Source organism: Bombina bombina, chromosome 11 (genome assembly GCF_027579735.1).
Source record: "Bombina bombina isolate aBomBom1 chromosome 11, aBomBom1.pri, whole genome shotgun sequence".
Lineage (NCBI taxonomy): Eukaryota > Metazoa > Chordata > Amphibia > Anura > Bombinatoridae > Bombina > Bombina bombina.
Window position 1 is genome coordinate 171,575,336 of NC_069509.1, and position 23,895 is coordinate 171,599,230.

The window sequence follows — 23,895 nt, forward strand, 5'->3', positions numbered from 1 at the left end:
TCGGGAGTGGCGTACGCATGTAGCCACCAATCACAATCCGTGTTCTGTTTAGGAATGGGAGTATTTTCATATAAAGACAAAACAGCACTCATTATAATGCATCGACAGGATTGTCAAATCTGTATTTACATGTAAAATAACACAAGTCCAGCCACGTATACAAAACAATATCCTTTATTGATCTCTGATGAAGCGCATGTATGCATTCGCGAAACGCGTCAGATACTAGGGAGCACCTTTTTGTACCCTGTGGCTCAGATCTAATAAACTAAGGATTATGCAAACTATGGAACTCAGCGTTCTTTTCTTCCTCACTTAATATCCTTTATTGCTCCATAAGGTCCAGGTGCAAAATTGACGTGGGAGTATGCCTAGTTCCCAAGCTTAAAGGGACATGAAAACCAAACCTCATACAACTCTCCATTTTACTTCTATAATTAATTTGCTTTATTCTCTTGGTATTCTCTTTTGAAGGAGCAGCAGTGCGCTACTGGTAGCTAGCAGAACACATTGGTAAGCCAATGATAAGAGAGAGATTTTTGCAGCCACCAATCAGCAGCTAGCTCCCAGCTCCTGAGCCTACCACGGTATGCTTTTCAACAAACAATATCAGGAGAACAAAGCAAATTAGATTATAGAAGTCAGTTGGAAAGTTGGTTAAAATGGTGTGTTCTATCTGAATCAGAAATTGTTTGTGTTTCATGTTCCTCAGGAATGTCATTGTGACCATGAATTTAAAGGGACAGTCTAGTCAAAATTAAACTTTCATGATTCAGATAGGGCATGCAATTTTAAACAACTTTCCAATTTACTTTTATTATCAAATTTTCTTTGTTCCCTTGGTGGTATTTTTGAAAGTTTTTCACAGTTAGACAGTACTAGTTCATGTGTGTCATATAGATAACTATGTGCTCACTCCCGTGGAGTTATTTATGAGTCTGCACTGAGATAAGGGGGCAGTCTGCAGAGACTTAGCTACAAGATAATAACAGAGGTAAAACATATTAATATAACTGTGTTGATTATGCAAAACTGGGGAATGGGTAATAAAACGATTATCTATATTTTTAAACAATAAAAATTCTGGTGTAGACTGTCCCTTTAAGCCCTTTGCAGGGTTTATGCACCTAGCAACAAGTATTCTTCTAGTAATAGTGTATTACAGCAGTTTATTATTATAGTAGCGTGTCCCACCTTGTAATTACAATTTTCTGCATGCTTTCATAAGATTAACATATTAGCAAAGTCTGAATATTATTAGAACAGATTAACACCTTGCTTGCTGCATGTGTTTTTCAACTAACTCCTCCTACCACTTTCCTTATTTGGAGGAGCCAATCTGTACTTTAGTCTGTAGAAGACAAGGTTTGTCACTGTCATTGTGTTAACAAAATGTCCTTTGTTTGGCTTTAACATAAATGATAAGATGACTGCATATTATAGGGACATGAAACTTCTATTATCCAATTTGCTTCATTCTCTTGGCATCCTTTGTTTAAGGTGCAGCAATGCACTACTGGGAGTTAGCAGAACACATCGGGAGAGCCAAGTGCTGCCACCAATCACCAGCTAGCTATTTTCAACAAAGGATACCAAGAGAATAAAGCACATTAGATAATAGAATTATATTGTAAAGTTGTTTAAAATGGCATGCTCTATCTGAATTATGAAAGAAATCTTTGGGGTTTCATGTCCCTTTAAGGATAGATATGTGGCATGGTTAGGCTTGTGAAGCCGCCATGTGCTCTATCAGTTTTCATGGCTGAAAAGTTCAATTTAATTTTCGGGAAAATGGGACAAAATTAAAAAATGAATTATATTGTGTTTTCTATCCCTTTAAATGTACATTCTGGAGTCTTGCAATAAATGAACATCCCAGACAAGTGCAAATACTTCCTCAGTACATGATATTTTGTGTGCTGCAGTTGTTTTTATAAATTGCCAGACTTCTCCCAACCTTTGTCTTATTCTGAGGAACCAATCCAGTTGCTGATGTAGACAGGGCTAGAGCCACTATCGTTTTGTTAGCAAAAGTTTTATTCTTTTGTAGTTCCTTATCTGATAATTTCTGCTGTGGCCAGTTAGGTAACAGGGTTAGGCTTGTGAAGTCTGCTATGTAACAGGGTTAGGCTTGTGAAGTCTGCTATGTAACAGGGTTAGGCTTGTGAAGTCTGCTACGTAACAGGGTTAGGCTTGTGAAGTCTGCTACGTAACAGGGTTAGGCTTGTGAAGTCTGCTATGTAACAGGGTTAGGCTTGGGAAGTCTGCTATGTAACAGGGATAGGCTTGGGAAGTCTGCTATGTAACAGGGTTAGGCTTGGGAAGTCTGCTATGTAACAGGGATAGGCTTGGGAAGTCTGCTATGTAACAGGGTTAGGCTTGTGAAGTCTGCTACGTAAAAGGGTTAGGCTTGTGAAGTCTGCTACGTAACAGGGTTAGGCTTGTGAAGTCTGCTACGTAACAGGGTTAGGCTTGTGAAGTCTGCTACGTAACAGGGTTAGGCTTGTGAAGTCTGCTACGTAACAGGGTTAGGCTTGTGAAGTCTGCTACGTAACAGGGTTAGGCTTGGGAAGTCTGCTACGTAACAGGGTTAGGCTTGGGAAGTCTGCTATGTAACAGGGTTAGGCTTGGGAAGTCTGCTATGTAACAGGGTTAGGCTTGGGAAGTCTGCTATGTAACAGGGTTAGGCTTGGGAAGTCTGCTATGTAACAGGGTTAGGCTTGAGAAGTCTGCTATGTAACAGGGTTAGGCTTGGGAAGTCTGCTATGTAACGGGGTTAGGCTTGGGAAGTCTGCTATGTAACGGGGTTAGGCTTGGGAAGCTGCTATGTCACTTTTATCACAAAGGGATTTTACTGCACATAACATTAGAATCTCAGTGTTTTACATTTCTTTGTCATTTGCTAAATTACGAATGTATTTGTGTAACATTCTGAGAGCTTTGTGCTGTTATCACACCATTTTGATTCAGTGTTTATATTATCATCAGATTCCTAACAGGGCCGTTAAACCTCAGTGATCCGGAAGCTAAGTTTAGATTTCCAAAAATCTTTGTAAATACGGAGGACTCATATGAGGAGCTGCACCTGGTAGTGTATAAGGTGAGTGCGCACGGTATGTACATGACCCTATTAAAGAGGATGAACAAGGTCAGAAAGTAAAATGAATCACTGATTAAACGAGGTCACAATATCTCTCGCTGTAAAGTCACACAAGTCACATGATCTACTGCAGTGTTTAAGTCCCCCTAACAGGACAGATTTTCATTATATCTTAAAGGGATATAAAACTCAAACTTTTTTCTTTCATGATTCAGATAGAGCAGCGATTTTTAAGCAACTTTCTAATTTTACTTTTATTATCAATCTTTCTTCGTTCTCTTGGTATCTTTACTCTGTCTGATCCTTAGAAGATTTTTATTGTTCTATGTGTTTTTCGTGAATAAATACTTTGGTTTTTTTGTGCCTTGAGGTTCGCTGGGTTATTTTGACTGTTTCCATCTTTATTTTAAAGCAGGAATGTAAAGCTTAGGATCCTGTCCACTTTTGGCTCAGCACCCTGGGTAGCGCTTGCTGATTGGTGGCTACATTTAGCCAACAATCGGCAAGCACCTTCCAGGTGCAGATCCTAAAATGGGATAGCTCCTAAGCTTACATTCATGCTTTTTAAATAAAGATACCAAGTAAGACTTTGAAGGGGTTAAAACCATAATAAATTTCAGACTTTAATACATTTTTTTTATAAGTTTTGCATTAGAATGTCCCTGGTTATTTAATACATTGTCTTATGTTTAAAACAGAATTTATGTTTACCTGATAAATTTCTTTCTCCAACGGTGTGTCCGGTCCACGGCGTCATCCTTACTTGTGGGATATTCTCTTCCCCAACAGGAAATGGCAAAGAGCCCAGCAAAGCTGGTCACATGATCCCTCCTAGGCTCCGCCTACCCCAGTCATTCGACCGACGTTAAGGAGGAATATTTGCATAGGAGAAACCATATGGTACCGTGGTGACTGTAGTTAAAGAAAATAAAATATCAGACCTGATTAAAAAAACCAGGGCGGGCCGTGGACCGGACACACCGTTGGAGAAAGAAATTTATCAGGTAAACATAAATTCTGTTTTCTCCAACATAGGTGTGTCCGGTCCACGGCGTCATCCTTACTTGTGGGAACCAATACCAAAGCTTTAGGACACGGATGAAGGGAGGGAGCAAATCAGGTCACCTAAATGGAAGGCACCACGGCTTGCAAAACCTTTCTCCCAAAAATAGCCTCAGAAGAAGCAAAAGTATCAAACTTGTAAAATTTGGTAAAAGTGTGCAGTGAAGACCAAGTCGCTGCCCTACATATCTGATCAACAGAAGCCTCGTTCTTGAAGGCCCATGTGGAAGCCACAGCCCTAGTGGAATGAGCTGTGATTCTTTCGGGAGGCTGCCGTCCGGCAGTCTCGTAAGCCAATCTGATGATGCTTTTAATCCAAAAAGAGAGAGAGGTAGAAGTTGCTTTTTGACCTCTCCTTTTACCTGAATAAACAACAAACAAGGAAGATGTTTGTCTAAAATCCTTTGTAGCATCTAAATAGAATTTTAGAGCGCGAACGACATCCAAATTGTGCCACAAACGTTCCTTCTTTGAAACTGGTTTTGGACACAGAGAAGGTACGATAATCTCCTGGTTAATGTTTTTGTTAGAAACAACTTTTGGAAGAAAACCAGGTTTAGTACGTAAAACCACCTTATCTGCATGGAACACCAGATAAGGAGGAGAACACTGCAGAGCAGATAATTCTGAGACTCTTCTAGCAGAAGAAATCGCAACTAAAAACAAAACTTTCCAAGATAATAACTTAATATCAACGGAATGTAAGGGTTCAAACGGAACCCCCTGAAGAACTGAAAGAACTAAATTGAGACTCCAAGGAGGAGTCAAAGGTTTGTAAACAGGCTTGATTCTAACCAGAGCCTGAACAAAGGCTTGAACATCTGGCACAGCTGCCAGCTTTTTGTGAAGTAATACCGACAAGGCAGAAATCTGTCCCTTCAGGGAACTTGCAGATAATCCTTTTTCCAATCCTTCTTGAAGGAAGGATAGAATCCTAGGAATCTTAACCTTGTCCCAAGGGAATCCTTTAGATTCACACCAACAGATATATTTTTTCCAAATTTTGTGGTAAATCTTTCTAGTCACAGGCTTTCTGGCCTGAACAAGAGTATCGATAACAGAATCTGAGAATCCTCGCTTCGATAAAATCAAGCGTTCAATCTCCAAGCAGTCAGCTGGAGTGAAACCAGATTCGGATGTTCGAACGGACCCTGAACAAGAAGGTCTCGTCTCAAAGGTAGCTTCCAAGGTGGAGCCGATGACATATTCACCAGATCTGCATACCAAGTCCTGCGTGGCCACGCAGGAGCTATCAAGATCACCGACGCCCTCTCCTGCTTGATCCTGGCTATCAGCCTGGGGATGAGAGGAAATGGCGGGAACACATAAGCTAGTTTGAAGGTCCAAGGTGCTACTAGTGCATCCACTAGAGCCGCCTTGGGATCCCTGGATCTGGCCCCGTAGCAAGGAACTTTGAAGTTCTGACGAGAGGCCATCAGATCCATGTCTGGAATGCCCCACAGGTGAGTGACTTGGGCAAAGATTTCCGGATGGAGTTCCCACTCCCCCGGATGCAATGTCTGCCGACTCAGAAAATCCGCTTCCCAATTTTCCACTCCTGGGATGTGGATAGCAGACAGGTGGCAGGAGTGAGACTCCGCCCAAAGAATAATTTTGGTTACTTCTTCCATCGCTAGAGAACTCCTTGTTCCCCCCTGATGGTTGATGTACGCAACAGTCGTCATGTTGTCTGATTGAAACCGTATGAACCTGGTCCTCGCAAGCTGGGGCCAGGCCTGGAGAGCATTGAATATCGCTCTCAGTTCCAGAATATTTATCGGTAGAAGAGATTCTTCCCGAGACCAAAGACCCTGAGCTTTCAGGGATCCCCAGACCGCGCCCCAGCCTATCAGACTGGCGTCGGTCGTGACAATGACCCACTCTGGTCTGTGGAACATCATCCCTTGAGACAGATTGTCCAGGGACAGCCACCAACGGAGTGAGTCTCTGGTTCTCTGATTTACTTGTATCTTCGGAGACAAGTCTGTATAGTCCCCATTCCACTGACTGAGCATGCACAGTTGTAATGGTCTTAGATGAATGCGCGCAAAAGGAACTATGTCCATCGCCGCCACCATCAACCCGATCACTTCCATGCACTGAGCTATGGAAGGAAGAGGAACGGAATGAAGTATCCGACAAGAGTCCAGAAGCTTTGTTTTTCTGGCCTCTGTTAGAAAGATCCTCATTTCTAAGGAGTCTATAATTGTTCCCAAGAAGGGAACCCTTGATGACGGGGATAGAGAACTCTTTTCCACGTTCACTTTCCAGCCGTGAGATCTGAGAAAGGCCAGGACAATGTCCGTGTGAGCCTTTGCTTGAGGAAGGGACGACGCTTGAATCAGAATGTCGTCCAGGTAAGGTACTACTGCAATGCCCCTTGGTCTTAGCACCGCTAGAAGGGACCCTAGTACCTTTGTGAAAATCCTTGGAGCAGTGGCTAATCCGAAAGGAAGCGCCACGAACTGGTAATGTTTGTCCAGGAATGCAAACCTTAGGAACCGATGATGTTCCTTGTGGATAGGAATATGTAGATACGCATCCTTTAAATCCACCGTGGTCATGAATTGACCTTCCTGGATGGAAGGAAGGATAGTTCGAATGGTTTCCATCTTGAACGATGGGACCTTGAGAAATTTGTTTAAGATCTTGAGATCTAGGATTGGTCTGAACGTTCCCTCTTTTTTGGGAACTATGAACAGATTGGAGTAGAACCCCATCCCTTGTTCTCTTAATGGAACAGGATGAATCACTCCCATTTTTAACAGGTCTTCTACACAATGTAAGAACGCCTGTCTTTTTATGTGGTCTGAAGACAACTGCGACCTGTGGAACCTCCCCCTTGGGGGAAGTCCCTTGAATTCCAGAAGATAACCCTGGGAGACTATTTCTAGCGCCCAAGGATCCAGAACATCTCTTGCCCAAGCCTGAGCGAAGAGAGAGAGTCTGCCCCCCACCAGATCCGGTCCCGGATCGGGGGCCAATATTTCATGCTGTCTTGGTAGCAGTGGCAGGTTTCTTGGCCTGCTTTCCCTTGTTCCAGCCTTGCATTGGTCTCCAAGCTGGCTTGGCCTGAGAAGTATTACCCTCTTGCTTAGAGGACGTAGCACCTTGGGCTGGTCCGTTTTTACGAAAGGGACGAAAATTAGGTCTATTTTTTGCCTTGAAAGGCCGATCCTGAGGAAGGGCGTGGCCCTTACCCCCAGTGATATCAGAGATAATCTCCTTCAAGTCAGGACCAAACAACGTTTTCCCCTTGAAAGGAATGTTTAGTAGCTTGTTCTTGGAAGACGCATCAGCCGACCAAGATTTCAACCAAAGCGCTCTGCGCGCCACAATAGCAAACCCAGAGTTCTTAGCCGCTAACTTAGCCAATTGCAAAGAGGCGTCTAGAGTGAAAGAATTAGCCAATTTGAGAGCATTGATTCTGTCCATAATCTCCTCATAAGGAGGAGAGTCACTATCGAGCACCTTAAGCAGTTCATCAAACCAGAAATATGCGGCAGTAGTGACAGGGACAATGCATGAAATGGGTTGTAGAAGGTAACCCTGCTGAACAAACATCTTTTTAAGCAAACCTTCTAATTTTTTATCCATAGGATCTTTGAAAGCACAACTATCCTCTATGGGAATAGTGGTGCGTTTGTTTAAAGTAGAAACCGCTCCCTCGACCTTGGGGACTGACTGCCATAAGTCCTTTCTGGGGTCGACCATAGGAAACAATTTTTTAAATATGGGGGGAGGGACGAAAGGAATACCGGGCCTTTCCCATTCTTTATTAACAATGTCCGCCACCCGCTTGGGTATAGGAAAAGCTTCTGGGAGCCCCGGCACCTCTAGGAACTTGTCCATTTTACATAGTTTCTCTGGGATGACTAAATTTTCACAATCATCCAGAGTGGATAATACCTCCTTAAGCAAAATGCGGAGATGTTCCAATTTAAATTTAAATGTAATCACATCAGATTCAGCCTGCTGAGAAATGTTCCCTAAATCAGTAATTTCTCCCTCAGACAAAACCTCCCTGGCCCCCTCAGATTGGGTTAGGGGCCCTTCAGAGATATTAATATCAGCGTCGTCATGCTCTTCAGTAACTAAAACAGAGCAGCCACGCTTACGCTGACAAGGGTTCATTTTGGCTAAAATGTTTTTGACAGAATTATCCATTACAGCCGTTAATTGTTGCATAGTAAGGAGTATTGGCGCGCTAGATGTACTAGGGGCCTCCTGAGTGGGCAAGACTCGTGTAGACGAAGGAGGGAATGATGCAGTACCATGCTTACTCCCCTCACTTGAGGAATCATCTTGGGCATCATTGTCATTATCACATAAATCACATTTATTTAAATGAATAGGAATTCTGGCTTCCCCACATTCAGAACACAGTCTATCTGGTAGTTCAGACATGTTAAACAGGCATAAACTTGATCAGAAAGTACAAAAAACGTTTTAAAATAAAACCGTTACTGTCACTTTAAATTTTAAACTGAACACACTTTATTACTGCAATTGCGAAAAAACATGAAGGAATTGTTCAAAATTCACCAAATTTTCACCACAGCGTCTTAAAGCCTTGAAAATATTGCACACCAATTTTGGAAGCTTTAACCCTTAAAATAACGGAACCGGAGCCGTTTTAAGCTTTAAACCCCTTTACAGTCCCTGGTATCTGCTTTGCTGAGACCCAACCAAACCCAAAGGGGAATACGATACCAAATGACGCCTTCAGAAGTCTTTTATAAGTATCAGAGCTCCTCTCACATGCGACTGCATGCCATGCCTCTCAAAAACAAGTGCGCAACACCGGCGCGAAAATGAGACTCTGCCTATGCTTTGGGAAAGCCCCTAAAGAATAAGGTGTCTAAAACAGTGCCTGCCGATATTATTATATCAAAATACCCAGATAAAATGATTCCTCAAGGCTAAATATGTGTTAATAATCAATCGATTTAGCCCAGAAAAAGTCTACAGTTTAAATAAGCCCTTGTGAAGCCCTTATTTACAATCGTAATAAACATGGCTTACCGGATCCCATAGGGAAAATGACAGCTTCCAGCATTACATCGTCTTGTTAGAATGTGTCATACCTCAAGCAGCAAGGGACTGCAAACTGTTCCCCCAACTGAAGTTAATTGCTCTCAACAGTCCTGTGTGGAACAGCCATGGATTTTAGTTACGGTTGCTAAAATCATTTTCCTCATACAAACAGAATTCTTCATCTCTTTTCTGTTTCTGAGTAAATAGTACGTACCAGCACTATTTGAAAATAACAAACTCTTGATTGAATAATGAAAAACTACAGTTAAACACTAAAAAACTCTAAGCCATCTCCGTGGAGATGTTGCCTGTACAACGGCAAAGAGAATGACTGGGGTAGGCGGAGCCTAGGAGGGATCATGTGACCAGCTTTGCTGGGCTCTTTGCCATTTCCTGTTGGGGAAGAGAATATCCCACAAGTAAGGATGACGCCGTGGACCGGACACACCTATGTTGGAGAAAGCATGTTCTGCATCCCTTCCACAGAAGTTTGTGAATGACGTCATATTTGCATAGCTGAGGCTGTGCGTTAGAGAGCGCTCTGCGGAGTCACTAGTGGGTGTAAGAATGGTCACAGCCTCAGTGTCACCTGTCTGTAACCTTCACAGCTTGGTATTACAATGATAGATCCTGTGCATAACTGAGCTGTCTGCAAGATCAATCCCCCGAGAACCTCAGTAGCCCTCTGTTTCCTCTCATTAGTAAAATAAAACACAACTGCAGCCTGTAATGAGAATCTAATTTCAGTTGTGAGTGCAGATTTTCAGTTTAGCTGTAGCAAGTCTAACGTCTTTTTCTTTATTTCAGGCAATGAGTGCTTCTGTGTGCTTTATGATAGATGGTGAGTACTGGAAAAAGCCGGTAACGCAAATCGTATCTTCAGGATTTTTACTAGAGATGCAAAACTGTGTTTCTTCATTTGCAAAACGAATAACAAAACTGCTGCTTTTTTTTTGGGGGGGGGGGGGTTGCTGTCATTTGTTTATTTGCTGTGGAGAATCAAATGAATGAAAACACCGTCCGTTCATTTTGGTTCTTTTATTTTTACATTAATCCTGTTTGTCATACGGGCTAGTTAATATCTAAACCATTGGGATCAGACCATCATTTTATTATCATATATAGTTTATAACTAACATTTCGCTCAGCACTATACGGGAGTCACATAACATACAAAAGCCAATAACAATAGTTTTAAATAAAACTATGATAAAATGTGTGGTTTTACTGCAAATAAACAACCACTTATATAAAAACATCATTTTATTGATTAGTAAATACAGCTTCCCTTTAGTTACTGCATTAAAGTATGTTTTGTATATACTTTATAAGTCTAAAGTGAAAATCTATATTTACTCCATTTTTTGGTATCCTTTGTTGAAAAGCATATGTAGATATGTTCAGGAACAGCAGTGCACTACTGGGAGCTAGCTGTTGATTGGTGGCTACACACATATTCCTCCTGTCATTGGCTCATCAGATGTGCATTGCTGCTCCAGAGCTGAACTATATATAGTTAAATCAAACGTTTGCTGAATTTGTTCATTCAAAATGTCATGAAGACCACAGAATCAGTACACAGTGCAGTAAGTCCATAATGATGAGAAGGAAGAACAAATTGCAGGTTTTATGACTATACAGCTTGTATTTAATGTTTTTTCTTCCTGTCCTATTAAAGTTCTGTACAGCGTCTGCACAGACTTCCCAGTGTAGTGTTTGACCTGTGTCATATTAACAACATCATAATCCGACATTAGCTCAGAAACTGCTGTGTGTTTGCATATTATGTGTTTATTCAGTTCATTACTGTGACCTGCTACCTCTAGGTACCGCTGGCAGCGCTAATACTCCCTGGGAGACGCTACATGGAACTGTTAATAGCGCTACAATGTCTCACAAGGGGTTATTGAATACTTAAGGGTCACTAAAGTCAAATCAAACTTTCATGATTCAGATAGAGCATCATGTTGATTTGATTTTTCAATTTACTTTCATTATCAAATTGTGTAGTTTTGGGTTTTTATGCGCACACTTTCTGAGGCACTATTTACTACTGAGCATGTACAAGAATTAACAGTGTATATGAGTCTGTTTTTTGGTCTGATGGCTGTCACATGATACAGTTATATGCACACTTTTTGAGGCACTAGCTACTACTGAGCATGTGCAAGATTTACAGTGTATACAAGTCTGTTATTGGCCTGATGGCTGTCACATGATAGTTATATGCACACTTTTTGAGGCACTAGCTACTACGGAGCATGTGCAAGATTTACAGTGTATACGAGTCTGTTATTGGCTGATGGCTGTCACATGATACAGTTTTATGCACACTTTCTACGGCACTAGCTACTACTGAGCATGTGCAAGAGTTCACAGTGTATACGTATATGAGTCTGTTATTGGCTGATGGCTGTCACATGATACAGGGGTTAGCAAATTAAAGGACATTTTGAAAATTGTTGGGACAAAACGACTGCTTATTTAAAAGCAAAAACGTCTTTTTATTATGTAATTGTTGATTATGCAATTCTACTTTATTTAATGGTCATTTAAATGTTTATGTATTAATTAAACCATTTGAAGTGGTTACCCAGTTTAGTTGATGTATACATCTTAAAGGGATATTAAATTCATTGCAGATATTTGTTATTAAGCACTGCAGTAAGTAAAAATGTTTTAAAATAATGTATCACTGAAATTTTGCTGGAGCAGTTTAGAAGGTTTTACAAATCAAGAGCAATTCAGGGATTCACCTCTCCTTTGTAGTGCCCAACATGTTCAGGTGTAAATTAGCTATTGTTCTGATCTAAGCAATCACTGTGTAGAATGTTGCAGGCTCAGGTGAATTTAACTATAAAGGGATATTCATAACTTTAAAAGATTTTGGTTTTGTCAATTCTACTGAGTTTCTATAAAGTAATGGGCACTGCCCTGTTAGAAGCTAGGTTTTCCCCTTATCTATCTCTTCTGCTGAGGACAATTAGAGACAGATATAAAAGGGCAATAAAAGAGATTGTACATACTTTATAGAAATTCAGTGGAATTGACAAAACCAAGGTGACAAAATAAATAATGAAAACACATTGCAAAGGTTTTTTTTAGGTTTTTTTTTTTACTACACATAATAAAACATTTTTTTATTACTACCTCTGTTTAATGTCCCTTTAATGGACCAAAATGTCAGTATTTTCTAAGACTGTTGGACACTGAGCCTGGTAATGATACAACTGTTTGCTTGTGTTGGTACATTGGTACATGTTTGTGAGCGTTATTTAAATGCAAGTTAACTAAATATCAGTTTAGCACTGTTGATGAGGTTAGTCTGGGACACCCAGTGAAAGGGGCTGGGAAAGCAGTAAGGTCAGAAACTCCCCCTTCCCTGCAGATGAAAAGACAGATTACTCACTCCTGCTTGCTTCTGTTTATGAAAACGCGTGTATACATCTGATAGTTAAAGTGACAGTACACTGTAAAATTGTTTTTATATTAATGTATTTTCAATGACTTGTTATACCAGCTACAGAGTATAAAATGTATGAGAAATTGCATTCTCAGGTTAATTTGTAGTAGCTGGTTTTGTGCTTTTTAACCACAGCCTATTACAATGGGTTGAGCTTCAGGTAATATCAGATTTCATTATGTTATCACTTTGTGTACACACACTTGCTTCCTTATCTTAGATTTGTCTGGAAAACTAAAGCTCAATACATAGAACAATGGACAATGATAACTTTATTGCTTAACTATCCTGCACCCCACTATGAGTTTAATTTCTTCTGCTGGCTGTGTTTACTTAGCCTATTCAATAGCTGAGACTCCAGTATCAAAACTTCCAGTATAGGTTGGGAAACCACAAGCTAAATCAGCTATTTCAAAGGCCAACATAGGGATAAAGGAGTTACTTGTAAACAATTTAATACACTCCAGCAGGTAAAATGGATCATAGGGAACAATTTAAATTGGAGATTTTTTTTGGGTGAACTGTCCCTTTAAGGGCTTGGTTAGGAGTCTGAAAATCAGCACAATGTTGTTAAAAAATAAACAAAACTATTCATTGTTACAAAAACACTCCCAGATTGGCTATATAAATGAATCGGCTACAAAACATTTATGCAAGTAAAAATCGGGTGTACAATGTCCCTTTAATATTGCCTTAAATTTAGCTAGGTGGTGTGGCCATTAAAAAGGCCCTACGTATATTGATCTGTATGCTCTGATGCAGTTGACTTCTGGCTTCATTTTTATAACCACATAAACTGCAAATCTTATGACCGTCTTTTATTGTAATGGAGATTAATATTTTATTTTTGTATTTCCTTGTTATTTCAGCGTCTAGGCAGCTAACGCCAGATTTCTGTCGGAAGTTAGACGGTCTTGTTGGGCCTCAGCTTACAGTATTAGCTTCGGATATTTGTGAACAGTTTAATATCAACAGAAGGATATCAGGGTTAGTGAAATCTGATTTAATTATTAACCAGCCAAAGTGAAGTATAATATATGAAAGAATGTTCAAGTGTTATGGTTGCTTAAGATTGCCGGTGTCCATATTGTATTGCTTATTGTTCCAATTACAATTGTACAAAGCATATTTTTATGAGGAAGCCATTTATATACCACATGAAAATGGCAGAATATAAATGGCTGTTTCTTTGTTATTTATATAGAGCTTTTTAGTTCTTAGATAATAAAAATAATACAGCTCCTTCCTCACCCGTTGTATTAGTACAGCCTATAAGGTGCTGACATTTTATCTCAATGTTCGTGGAATCTTTGTCCGAAAAATAAATAAAACAAAACAAATAATTTTTTTACTACAAGATTATTTTCAAACAATATTTGTCAAAAAATAATTTCAAATAGAAAACCTTTACTGCAGTGACATTTTTAGCTTTCTTCCTGGCAGCTAGGGGTTAAACTTTTTTTTTTCTTTTACTTAAAGTGCCATAAAACACTTCGAGTTATGTGCATATTATAAAAGGTTTAACTGAGGTAAAACAATGTGTGAAGAAAAGTGTAAAAAAAGCTTATAAGTATTTGAATAAAATGTCAAAAAATCTGCAAAATTACTTACTTTAGTGTTGCCAAGTGTAGCTTGCTCCACTTCCCTTATCAGTATCTTACTCCAAACCCTGAGGTATCATGTAACAAAGTGTGCACGTGAGGATAATTACTTATGCAAGTAAGGGGGGTTGAGGAGGGACGTCCGATACTGCTATTGTTTGTTGCCAAGAGGCTTGATTTTTTTCCAATGGGGAAAATGTCACATGCTTTGTAAAAGCTTCAGCATTATACTTTGCCCTGCTTTAGTTAGGTGTCATCTGACACTGCCCCCTACCGTGCACGAGTGCATTCTGTCATAGCTATGGCCTGGATAGCACCTTACATATATGGAAATGCCCGGGGGGAGGGAGGGGAGCTTGCTGCAAACAAAACTATGCCTGAATTAAAGGGGTTAATAAGGGTTAAAAAATAAACCATTTTGCAGGTAAGCTTTGGCTGCATTATATATTTTTAAACTTATTTTAGTTCATACTGTTTTATGTCCCTTTTAAACTTGATGTGAGACTTTCTAATATGTTTTATTTTTCCTTTTCTCTCTTTAGGTCTGAGAAAGATCCCCAATTTAAATTTATTTATTTTAATCATATGAACCTAGCGGAGAAAAGTACAATTCACCTGCGGAAGACACCAAGTATCTCCCTTACATCCGTACAGCCGGATCTAATGAAGATCCTGGGGGACATTAATAGCGATTTTACGAGGTGCATTTGAGCCCAGTTAATTAAAAACTGTTGTATATTTAGGATGCAGTTACCGAATATACGTTGCCCTAGAGGTATTAAAAAAAAAAACAAAAAAAAAACATATTGCTTATTTAGAGAGTCTCATCAAGTACTTGTGGTGTGAGACCACTTTAATGAGACTTTTTTTTTACTTCAATTTGGATTTTTTTTTTTTTTTAATGAAATTACATTGTTATAATTGACATTTTATAGTCCAATTTCTGTTCCTTTATAGATGGTTGTATTTTTATATACGTTGATTGGAGTAGACGTTTTAGTCAAGTGATTTAAATAACAAAATAACAAGAGTATTACATTGAGTAATGATACTTCTTTTTTTATTGGACTAACTTTACATTTCTAAGTTGACAAGCTTTCGGAAATATTCCTTCCTTTTCCTGCTTCAGACTTAAAAAAGGAAGGAATATTTCCGAAAGCTTGTCGACTTAGAAATGTAAAGTTAGTCCAATAAAAAAGAAGTATCATTGCTCAATGCAATACACTTGCTATTTTGTTATTTTTATATATATACAATTTCAGTTTTTTCATGATACATACTTATGATTTGTTCCTCTTTTGTGAAAAATGAGTTTCATGTTTAAAAAATGTTTTATTGGACCATTTATTATTAGAAATCTTTGGACATCTAAAATAGTATGCAGGTGTGTTGAATGAAATACGCAACCTGTTTTGAATTTGAAAAAGGACTAAAAAAATCGTGCTTATGAAATAACCGAAAAACATGTTAAAATTAGTAATATATATATATTGAAACTGATGAAACAGGAAAAAAATACTGTACTGTTACCTCAAAGTGTTTTAAATGTCCTGAATATTTGCTTGAATGTACCAATAGTTATGCTGCAAGTGTAAAATATTGGGCCCTACCTTACCAGATTTGTATACACCTCTAAAATGAAGTATTGACCTTTAATTCATCAGAGAACATATCTGTAACATATACTCATATTGTATTATATCTGGCTGGATACTATGAAAGCAAGATTTCTTTTTATATACCTCGCCTGACAGTGATAGGTATTGTTTTCAGAGGGGCATTGCAATGCAAAATAAAGTGCCCTATTGTGTTACAGACCCAAAACTGTTCTTTACGAATTCAGATATAGAGTACAATTTAAAAAAAATAAAGAAAAGAAAATCCAGTTTATTTTGTTCTCTTGGTATCCTTTGCAGGTAGGTCAGCTCAGGAGCATGTACGTGTCTTACAGCAGTTGTTCATTTAATAATGTTATACATTTGACAGCAGTGCTACTATGTAGTGCTCAAAATGTACATTATTAAAAGCCATATAATGTTGCAGACAACTTTTTGTTTTAAATGTTATGCTCTGTCTGAATCATGAAGGAAACACTTTGGGTTTCATATCTCTTTAATAAAACACAATGCACAGACTTTTAAACTATGCAACCAAAATGTTTATTCAGGGTTGAAAATAAGTGCTTGCAAACATTTGATGATAGAAGTAAATTAGAAAGTTGTTTGAAACTGCAATTCTATCTGAGTTATGAATAACAAATTGGGGGTTTCATGTCCCTTTAATTGATCGCTTTTTCTACAACAAGGTTGCAATCCTGCGGCGTTCATGTGCTGTACAAGTTATAAGTGCAGCGTATACAATGGGAAGCAGCTAAATGAAAATAACGATAAAATATTAAACCACCATTTGCATTAAAAAAACAGCTTTCTGTCTGACATGAGAGGTGTCTTAGTGAATGGATGTGCTAGAAAATGTCTATTACCAGGAAGAGAAGAGACTAGTCTGGAAATATTAATTGATGCTTTTTTTCCCCAGGGCGGATGAAGACGAGGAGATCATAGTCAAGGCTATGAGCGACTACTGGGTTGTAGGAAAAAAGTCTGACCAACGGGAGCTGTATGTTATCTTGAATCAGAAAAACTCCAATCTAATTGAAGTAAATGGTGAGTTTCCCTTTAAATGGCAGTTAATAGAGTACTGCATTGCACTAACGTTTAACTCCTTAACAACAGCCTAAGTACCCTGTACATTGGCTGTTTTTTTAAACTAAGGTGTTAATTAGCACCGGCAGTCAAATGTCTCTAAAGCGAGACATGCAGTAGTAACGCGTTTCGCCTCTGAAAGTGAGACCTGAGCTATTACTGGCATAAAGTCCCCTTAATGACATGCAACATACAGGGTATGGCATGTCGTAAAGGGGTCAAAATTGTCTTTTTTTTGGCTACATTTGCTGGGTTGTGTTATTTCAGGGCAATGCAGGGATACACCTCTTGAAAAGCCTGTAGAGTTTACCTTGCATGTGCCAGTGAGATGTAACTGAGCTATCTTACTGATTTAGTAAATCACTTAAACTGTAGCATACTTAAGTATGCAGAATGCACGTCAGCCTGTCTGTGGGGTACAGAAAAAAACAGGCAATGTAAATATTTTATGTGCATTTGTTTTTTTTTGTTCTTTACTGTGGTTAAAAGGTCACTAAACACTAAATACATTTCATGTGTTTCCCTTGAATTTTAAATGCCGCCATTTTGGAACTTAGGATACCATGCAGAAAAATATGCATTGTCTTACATTCCAGGGACACACCCTTTGAAATTCCTCTAAAACCTGTTTCTCTTGTCTCCTTTTTTTTCTGCTACCAATTATAGAAATAAAGTAGCTCCTGCACTGATTAAGCGTTCAAATATAGGGTAAAAATGGGCAAATTAAATGAGTGAACATTTTTTTTTTTTTAGTACCAGCAATTCAACATTTTATGGGGAATTTTAATGGTTTGTCACGGCTGCACTCTGCTCTGCTATCTACATGGACTTGGTATTTATATGTATATGAGTAAAATAACAGACGTATATTCATATTGAAATAAGCTCATACCATGTATATTAGCTGACACAAATTAAGAGTTACGTGTAGCACAAACTAGTGGCCCCTTTATATGTAAAAAATAAAAAACACCCAAAATAATCTTGCAAGCTCTTTAGTGCCAGCTGCTGCTAATTCCTCATAGCTTTGTCACTTAGGCAAGGTCAGGTTGCTAGTTGGTTTCCTGTTTCTGTTTCATGCTAAACTTGGGAACAAGTCCGAGACGCCATTAATATTCATCATCCCATCTTTTTTTCAGCAGATGCTCTTAATAATTAAAATGTAAACACTATCTTGCACCTTGACATCAATAGCGCGGCTGCCTGCGGTCCTAATTCAATGGTTCTGATGACAATATGTTAATCCCCCCCATGGTAATAGATGTCAGAATTAAGATCTTAAGTGTCAACATTTAATTTCAGTAGAAACAGGTGCCAGAGTTGTTCTTAAATGGTTTTGACAACTGTAATTGTCCCTTGTGTAAGTGATTGATGTGCATTTTGCTGGCTCGACCTGCACACATCCCACTGTTTTGTAGATCCCAGCTTTAAAAGGACATTAAGGACGCAATTTATTAAAGTGAGAATAAGGAAATTCTCCCATTTATCACCAAAAAAAACAAATATCGCCATATTTATAAAGGGTTATGCAGCAATAAAGTCGCAACTTTTCATATGTGCGAACAAATCACCTCCTGTTCATGTGCAAGTCTTTTATATGCAAAAAAGTTGGAAATCTTGCTTGGCATTTTAAAATGCCGTATTTATTCGCAGTTCTCACATATTTGTGAAAAGTGGCGCATGTACTCACTATTTGTAATCTTGGCAATTTGTAGGTTGTGAGGTAGTGAATGAGAAAGAGCCATATTGTTGTTTTTCCAGAACTACAATGAAGAACTTTCTTTTTCTTGCCGTAATTACAGTATCTGGAGTTAGAAGTTGCTAAAAATTATAAGGAACAATACAATATTGCAAAGATAGAAAAAGCGGCTAAAAAAGGGAAGAACAAACAACCGTACTCTAACAACCGTAATGGTCAAATAAATGGGTTGAATAAAAGAAACTTTATTAATTTAATTCCTGCACTTACATCCTGTGAGAACATCAATTTCTTATAGGATGAATAAATTATTACAATTTAATTTAAAAGAACTTGTGTATAACACATGAAAATATAAATAAAGTGAATAGAGTTCTGCAACAAGACATCCCTTTCACTTATCTTTGGAATTTCCCTTTGCATGTAACAATGCTCAGGTTTTTTTTTTTATAAATATCTGCGACTTTTACGTATTTTACTTCATGCAAATGTGTTTGTGACTTTTTAGGCGCATTATTTCACACTTTGATTAATTTTGACCTAAATAAATAAATGTGAGCTAGAATCATGCATTCAAAGCAAAGATTATTCTGAGAATTATATGCAGATTTTAATATTATTAGTTTAAATATCAAAGCAATACAATACGTGTAAAGTTTTACTCTTTATACAGTAATGGGCACCGCCATATTGTAAGCTAGGTTTAAAAGCCTGAAGTCAGCTCTACATGAGATACTATAATAGCAATATCACAGTGTGTAATGTTCCTTTACATAACCGCATGATTGTACCGGATATACATAGACAATAAAAACGCGCTGCAGAGTAATACATTTTAAAATATTTACTATGTAACGTTGTAGCTGATTTTAGTTTTAATTTGCAAATTAGCAAGAAGTACCTGTATTTTAGTGATGTGCATTTTATCGTAATTAGACATTCATTAGTGAAACAATTTTTTTGCACAGAAATATGCTGCACTTTTTCTGTAATAAATTTGTTGCCAAATTTACCGCAGTCATTTGTGTCGTCCGTTTTGCATATGAATCAATGCAGAATTACAAATAAAGGCGCATCCCTAATGTAAACAACTGGTGAGTAGGATAGAAGCTTCGCCCACAGCTATATTGGTGAACAGTGGAATGCCACTAAAACATAAAAACATACCCCATACCTTTTTAGCACAATAACCCTTAAAATAAGTGTCTTTTTAAAATATCTTCATTTAAATGAAAGTAAAAACAATTTAAATTTTCCATTAATTTACTTTTCTATAAATGCAGAATATTCTCTGGTCCAGAAATCTTTGCTAGGCCACAGTGTCCAACATAAAATGGTAATTTTCCAGTTAACAGACCTCAGATCAGGCCCTTAACGCTGTAGCCCATGTCAGTTATACGCCCACTTCATATCTCAGATCAGACCCATGGCCCTGTAGCCCCCGTCAGTCACATGCTTAAATCAGACCTCAGATTTTACCCATGGTCCTGTAGCCCCTGTTAATGATATGTTTAATTCAGACCTCACATCAGACCTATGGCCTTGTAGCTCTTGTCATTTATATGTCTCGTCATTCCTCAGATCAGACCCTTAGCCTTGTAGCTCTTGTCATTTATATGTCTCATCATTCCTCAGATCAGACCCTTAGCCTTGTAGCTCTTGTCATTTATATGTCTCGTCATTCCTCAGATCAGACCCTTAGCCTTGTAGCTCTTGTCATTTATATGTCTCATCATTCCTCAGATCAGACCCTTAGCCTTTTAGCTCTTGTCATTTATATGTCTCGTCATTCCTCAGATCAGACCCTTAGCCTTGTAGCTCTTGTCATTTATATGTCTCATCATTCCTCAGATCAGACCCTTAGCCTTGTAGCTCTTGTCATTTAAAGGTATCATCATTCCTCAGATCAGACCCTTAGCCTTGTAGCTCTTGTCATTTAAAGGTCTCATCATTCCTCAGATCAGACCCTTAGCCTTGTAGCTCTTGTCATTTAAAGGTCTCATCATTCCTCAGATCAGACCCTTAGCCTTGTAGCTCTTGTCATTTAAAGGTCTCATCATTCCTCAGATCAGACCCTTAGCCTTGTAGCTCTTGTCATTTAAAGGTCTCATCATTCCTCAGATCAGACCCTTAGCCTTGTAGCTCTTGTCATTTATATGTCTCATCATTCCTCAGATCAGACCCTTAGCCTTGTAGCCCCTGTCAGTTATATGCCCTTATCAGACTCATGGCCCTGTAGCCCCCGTCAGTCACATGCTTAAATCAGACCTCAGATTAGACCCATGGTCCTGTTGCCCCTGTCAGTCACATGCTTAAATTAGACCTCAGATTAGACCCATGGTCCTGTAGCCCCTGCCAGTTATATGCCCTTATCAGACCCATGGCCCTGTAGCCCCCGTCAGTCACATACTTAAATCAGACCTCAGATTAGACCCATGGCCCTGTAGCCCCCGTCAGTCACATACTTAAATCAGACCTCAGATTAGACCCATGGTCCTGTAGCTCCTGCCAGTTATATGCCCTTATCAGACCCATGGCCCTTTAGCCCCTGTTTTTATATGAATTCAACACACATTGCGATGTCCATAAAGCACCAAACAGGAGGAGAATTATTTAGGTAAAACGTCCATTTTATTATACAAACATTAAAAGAACAAAAGGGCACAGCACACAGAACTGCTGCTGACGCGTTTCCTGCGCTTTCAGGGTATTGCAGAGATACCTCAATATTGAGGTATTGTACAATACCCTTTTTTAACAACTAATGCATAGAGAGCCACTCTGTGGCCCTCTCTGCTTCGGCCAGCAATGGTGCCGATCGTTGGTGAGTGGGAGCCATAGCAGGGAGGCGGGTGGGCGACCCATCGCTGGAGGATAACCGGTGTTGTGGAAGAGGGGGGCTGGATTGAGCACGGGGGTGCCGGGAGCGGGTGGAACCACTATACTATGGAACTGTAAAGTGAAAGGGAAGGAGGGAGGGGGGATAGATGTTGTCAAAGGGATCTGGGAGGGGATGGGTGTAGGTTATAGAGGGGGGCAGCTACACTACAGAAAAATTTGGATTTTATTTTTTATAAAAAAAAGTCAATTTTATTTTAAACTGGGTACTGGCACACAGCTGCCAGTACCCAAGATGGCGGCAAATAGGTAGAGGGGGGGAGGGTTAGAGAGCTGTTTGAGAGGGATCAGGGAGGTTGGGGGCTAAGGGGGGATCCTAGACTGCAGAATATATATATATATATATATATATATATATATATATATATATATATTTAAAAAAAAGCCTTTTATTTTAGTACTGGCAGACTTTCTGCCAGTACTTAAGATGGTGGTTACAATTGTGGGGTGGAGGAGGGAAGAGAGCTGTTTGAGAGGGGTCAGGGAGGGATCAGGGGGTGGGATGTGTCAGGGGGGAGGCTGATCTCTACACTAAAGCTAAAATTAACCCTACAAGCTACCTAATTAACTTCTTCTCTGCTGGGCATAATACAAGTGTGGTGTGCAGCGACATTTAGCGGCCTTCTAATTACCAAAAAGCAATGCTAATGCCACATATATACCAAAATGGGCCTAGATCAATACTTTGGGTTGTCTACTACACTGCACTAAAGCTAACATTAACCCTACAAGCTACCTAATTAACTTCTTCACTGTTGGGCATAATATAGCTTCACTGCTGGGCATAATACAAGTGTGGTGCGCAGCGGAATGTTGCGGCCTTCTAATTACTAAAAAGCAATGCCAAAGTCATATATGTCTGCTATTTCTGAACAAAGGGGATACCAGAGAAGCATTTACAACCATTGGTGATATAATTGCACAAGCTGTTTGTAAATAATTTCAGTGAGAAACCTAAAGTTTGTGAAAAAATTATCAATTTTTTTTATTTCATCGCATTTGGCGGTGAAATGGTGGCATGAAATATACCAAAATGGACCCTAGATCAGTACTTTGGGTTGTCTACTAAAAAATATATATATACATGTGAAGGGTTATTCAGGGATTCCTGACAGATATCAGTGTTACAATGTAACTATCACTAATTTTGAAAAAAAAAAATGCTTTGGAAATAGCAAAGTGCTACTTGTACTTATTGCCTTATAACTTGCAAAGAACATGTAAACATTGGGTATTTCTAAACTCAGGACAAAATTTAGAAACTATTTAGCATGGGTGTCTTTTGGTGGTTGTAGATGTGTAACAGATTTTGGAGGTCAAAGTTAGAAAAAGTCTTTTTTTTTTTTTTTTTTTTTCTCTTTTTTTTCATCATATTTTATATTTAAAAAAAATATAGTAAATTATGATATGATGAAAATAATGGTATCTTTAGAAAGTCCATTTAATAGTGAGAAAAACTGTATATTATATGTGGTGGTACAGTAAATGAGTAAGAGGAAAATTACAGCTAAAATCAAACACAGCAGAAATGTAAAAATAGCCCTGGTCATTAACGGTAAGAAAATTGAAAAGTGGTCTGGTCACTAAGGGGTTAAAAGCAAAATGGAACAGCTAGTTACAGCATTTGGTCAAATGATGATAGGCCCAGGACCACGTTAAGGTCTCTTCCTCCCTGGTCCCTAACCTACAGCCACACAACGCATGCCTTTAACCAAACACATTTAGATACAAACAAGAGTGACACAGACCCTTTGTAATTTCCCTAGACACCTACAAAACACTGTGGTCCTGGGCCTATCACCATTTGGACAAATGCTGTAACTAACCCTTTTTGCTTTTAATCCAGCTGTGTGCTTGCAAGAGAGTGCCAGACTTTCTCTTTACTTTAATGGTATGTGTTTGATTTAACGCTAACATTTACATTTTTGTTTCCTTTTACAGATGAGATCAAGAAGCTCTGTGCGACGCAGTTTAATAACATATTTTTCCTGGATTAACCTGTCGGGATACAAATTAGAAATGTCTTCAAAATGGCCCAGAGCAGCCTTTTTGTTTAACATGGCGAGAATATCAGTCATATTATTGACTGGAGTGTAGACTGTTGTAAGGCAATACTTGCCTTGTAAGAATGTCATTTCTACCTATAAGAACAATTATCAGACCGTTTTTAGATTTTAAATATTTATCTGAACTTCAGAATGTTCACCTTAAGCAACTGTACCATTCCATTTCTGTCCTGTTAATATTCGATTGGAAAATAAAATTCGCTAATCATTGTTATACTTTTAATGAATGGTCTCTCTTGCCTTTTTAATATCCTGTTTAGTGACATT

General features: G+C 38.7%; 1 protein-coding gene across 2 annotated transcripts in view; it reads left to right on the plus strand.

The window, feature by feature from the left end:
* Positions 1-23,851, plus strand: part of CCZ1 (CCZ1 homolog, vacuolar protein trafficking and biogenesis associated) — a 74,110-nt gene extending 50,259 nt beyond the window's left edge. For both annotated transcript variants that reach the window (XM_053694598.1, XM_053694596.1), the window contains exons 11-16: positions 2,989-3,100; positions 10,007-10,040; positions 13,532-13,649; positions 14,806-14,964; positions 16,799-16,926; positions 23,504-23,851. In XM_053694598.1, coding sequence (XP_053550573.1) covers positions 2,989-3,100; positions 10,007-10,040; positions 13,532-13,649; positions 14,806-14,964; positions 16,799-16,926; positions 23,504-23,559 — 607 coding nt within the window. In that variant the 3' untranslated portion in view covers positions 23,560-23,851. The remainder of the gene's footprint in view (positions 1-2,988; positions 3,101-10,006; positions 10,041-13,531; positions 13,650-14,805; positions 14,965-16,798; positions 16,927-23,503) is intronic.
* Positions 23,852-23,895: the final 44 nt, after the last annotated feature.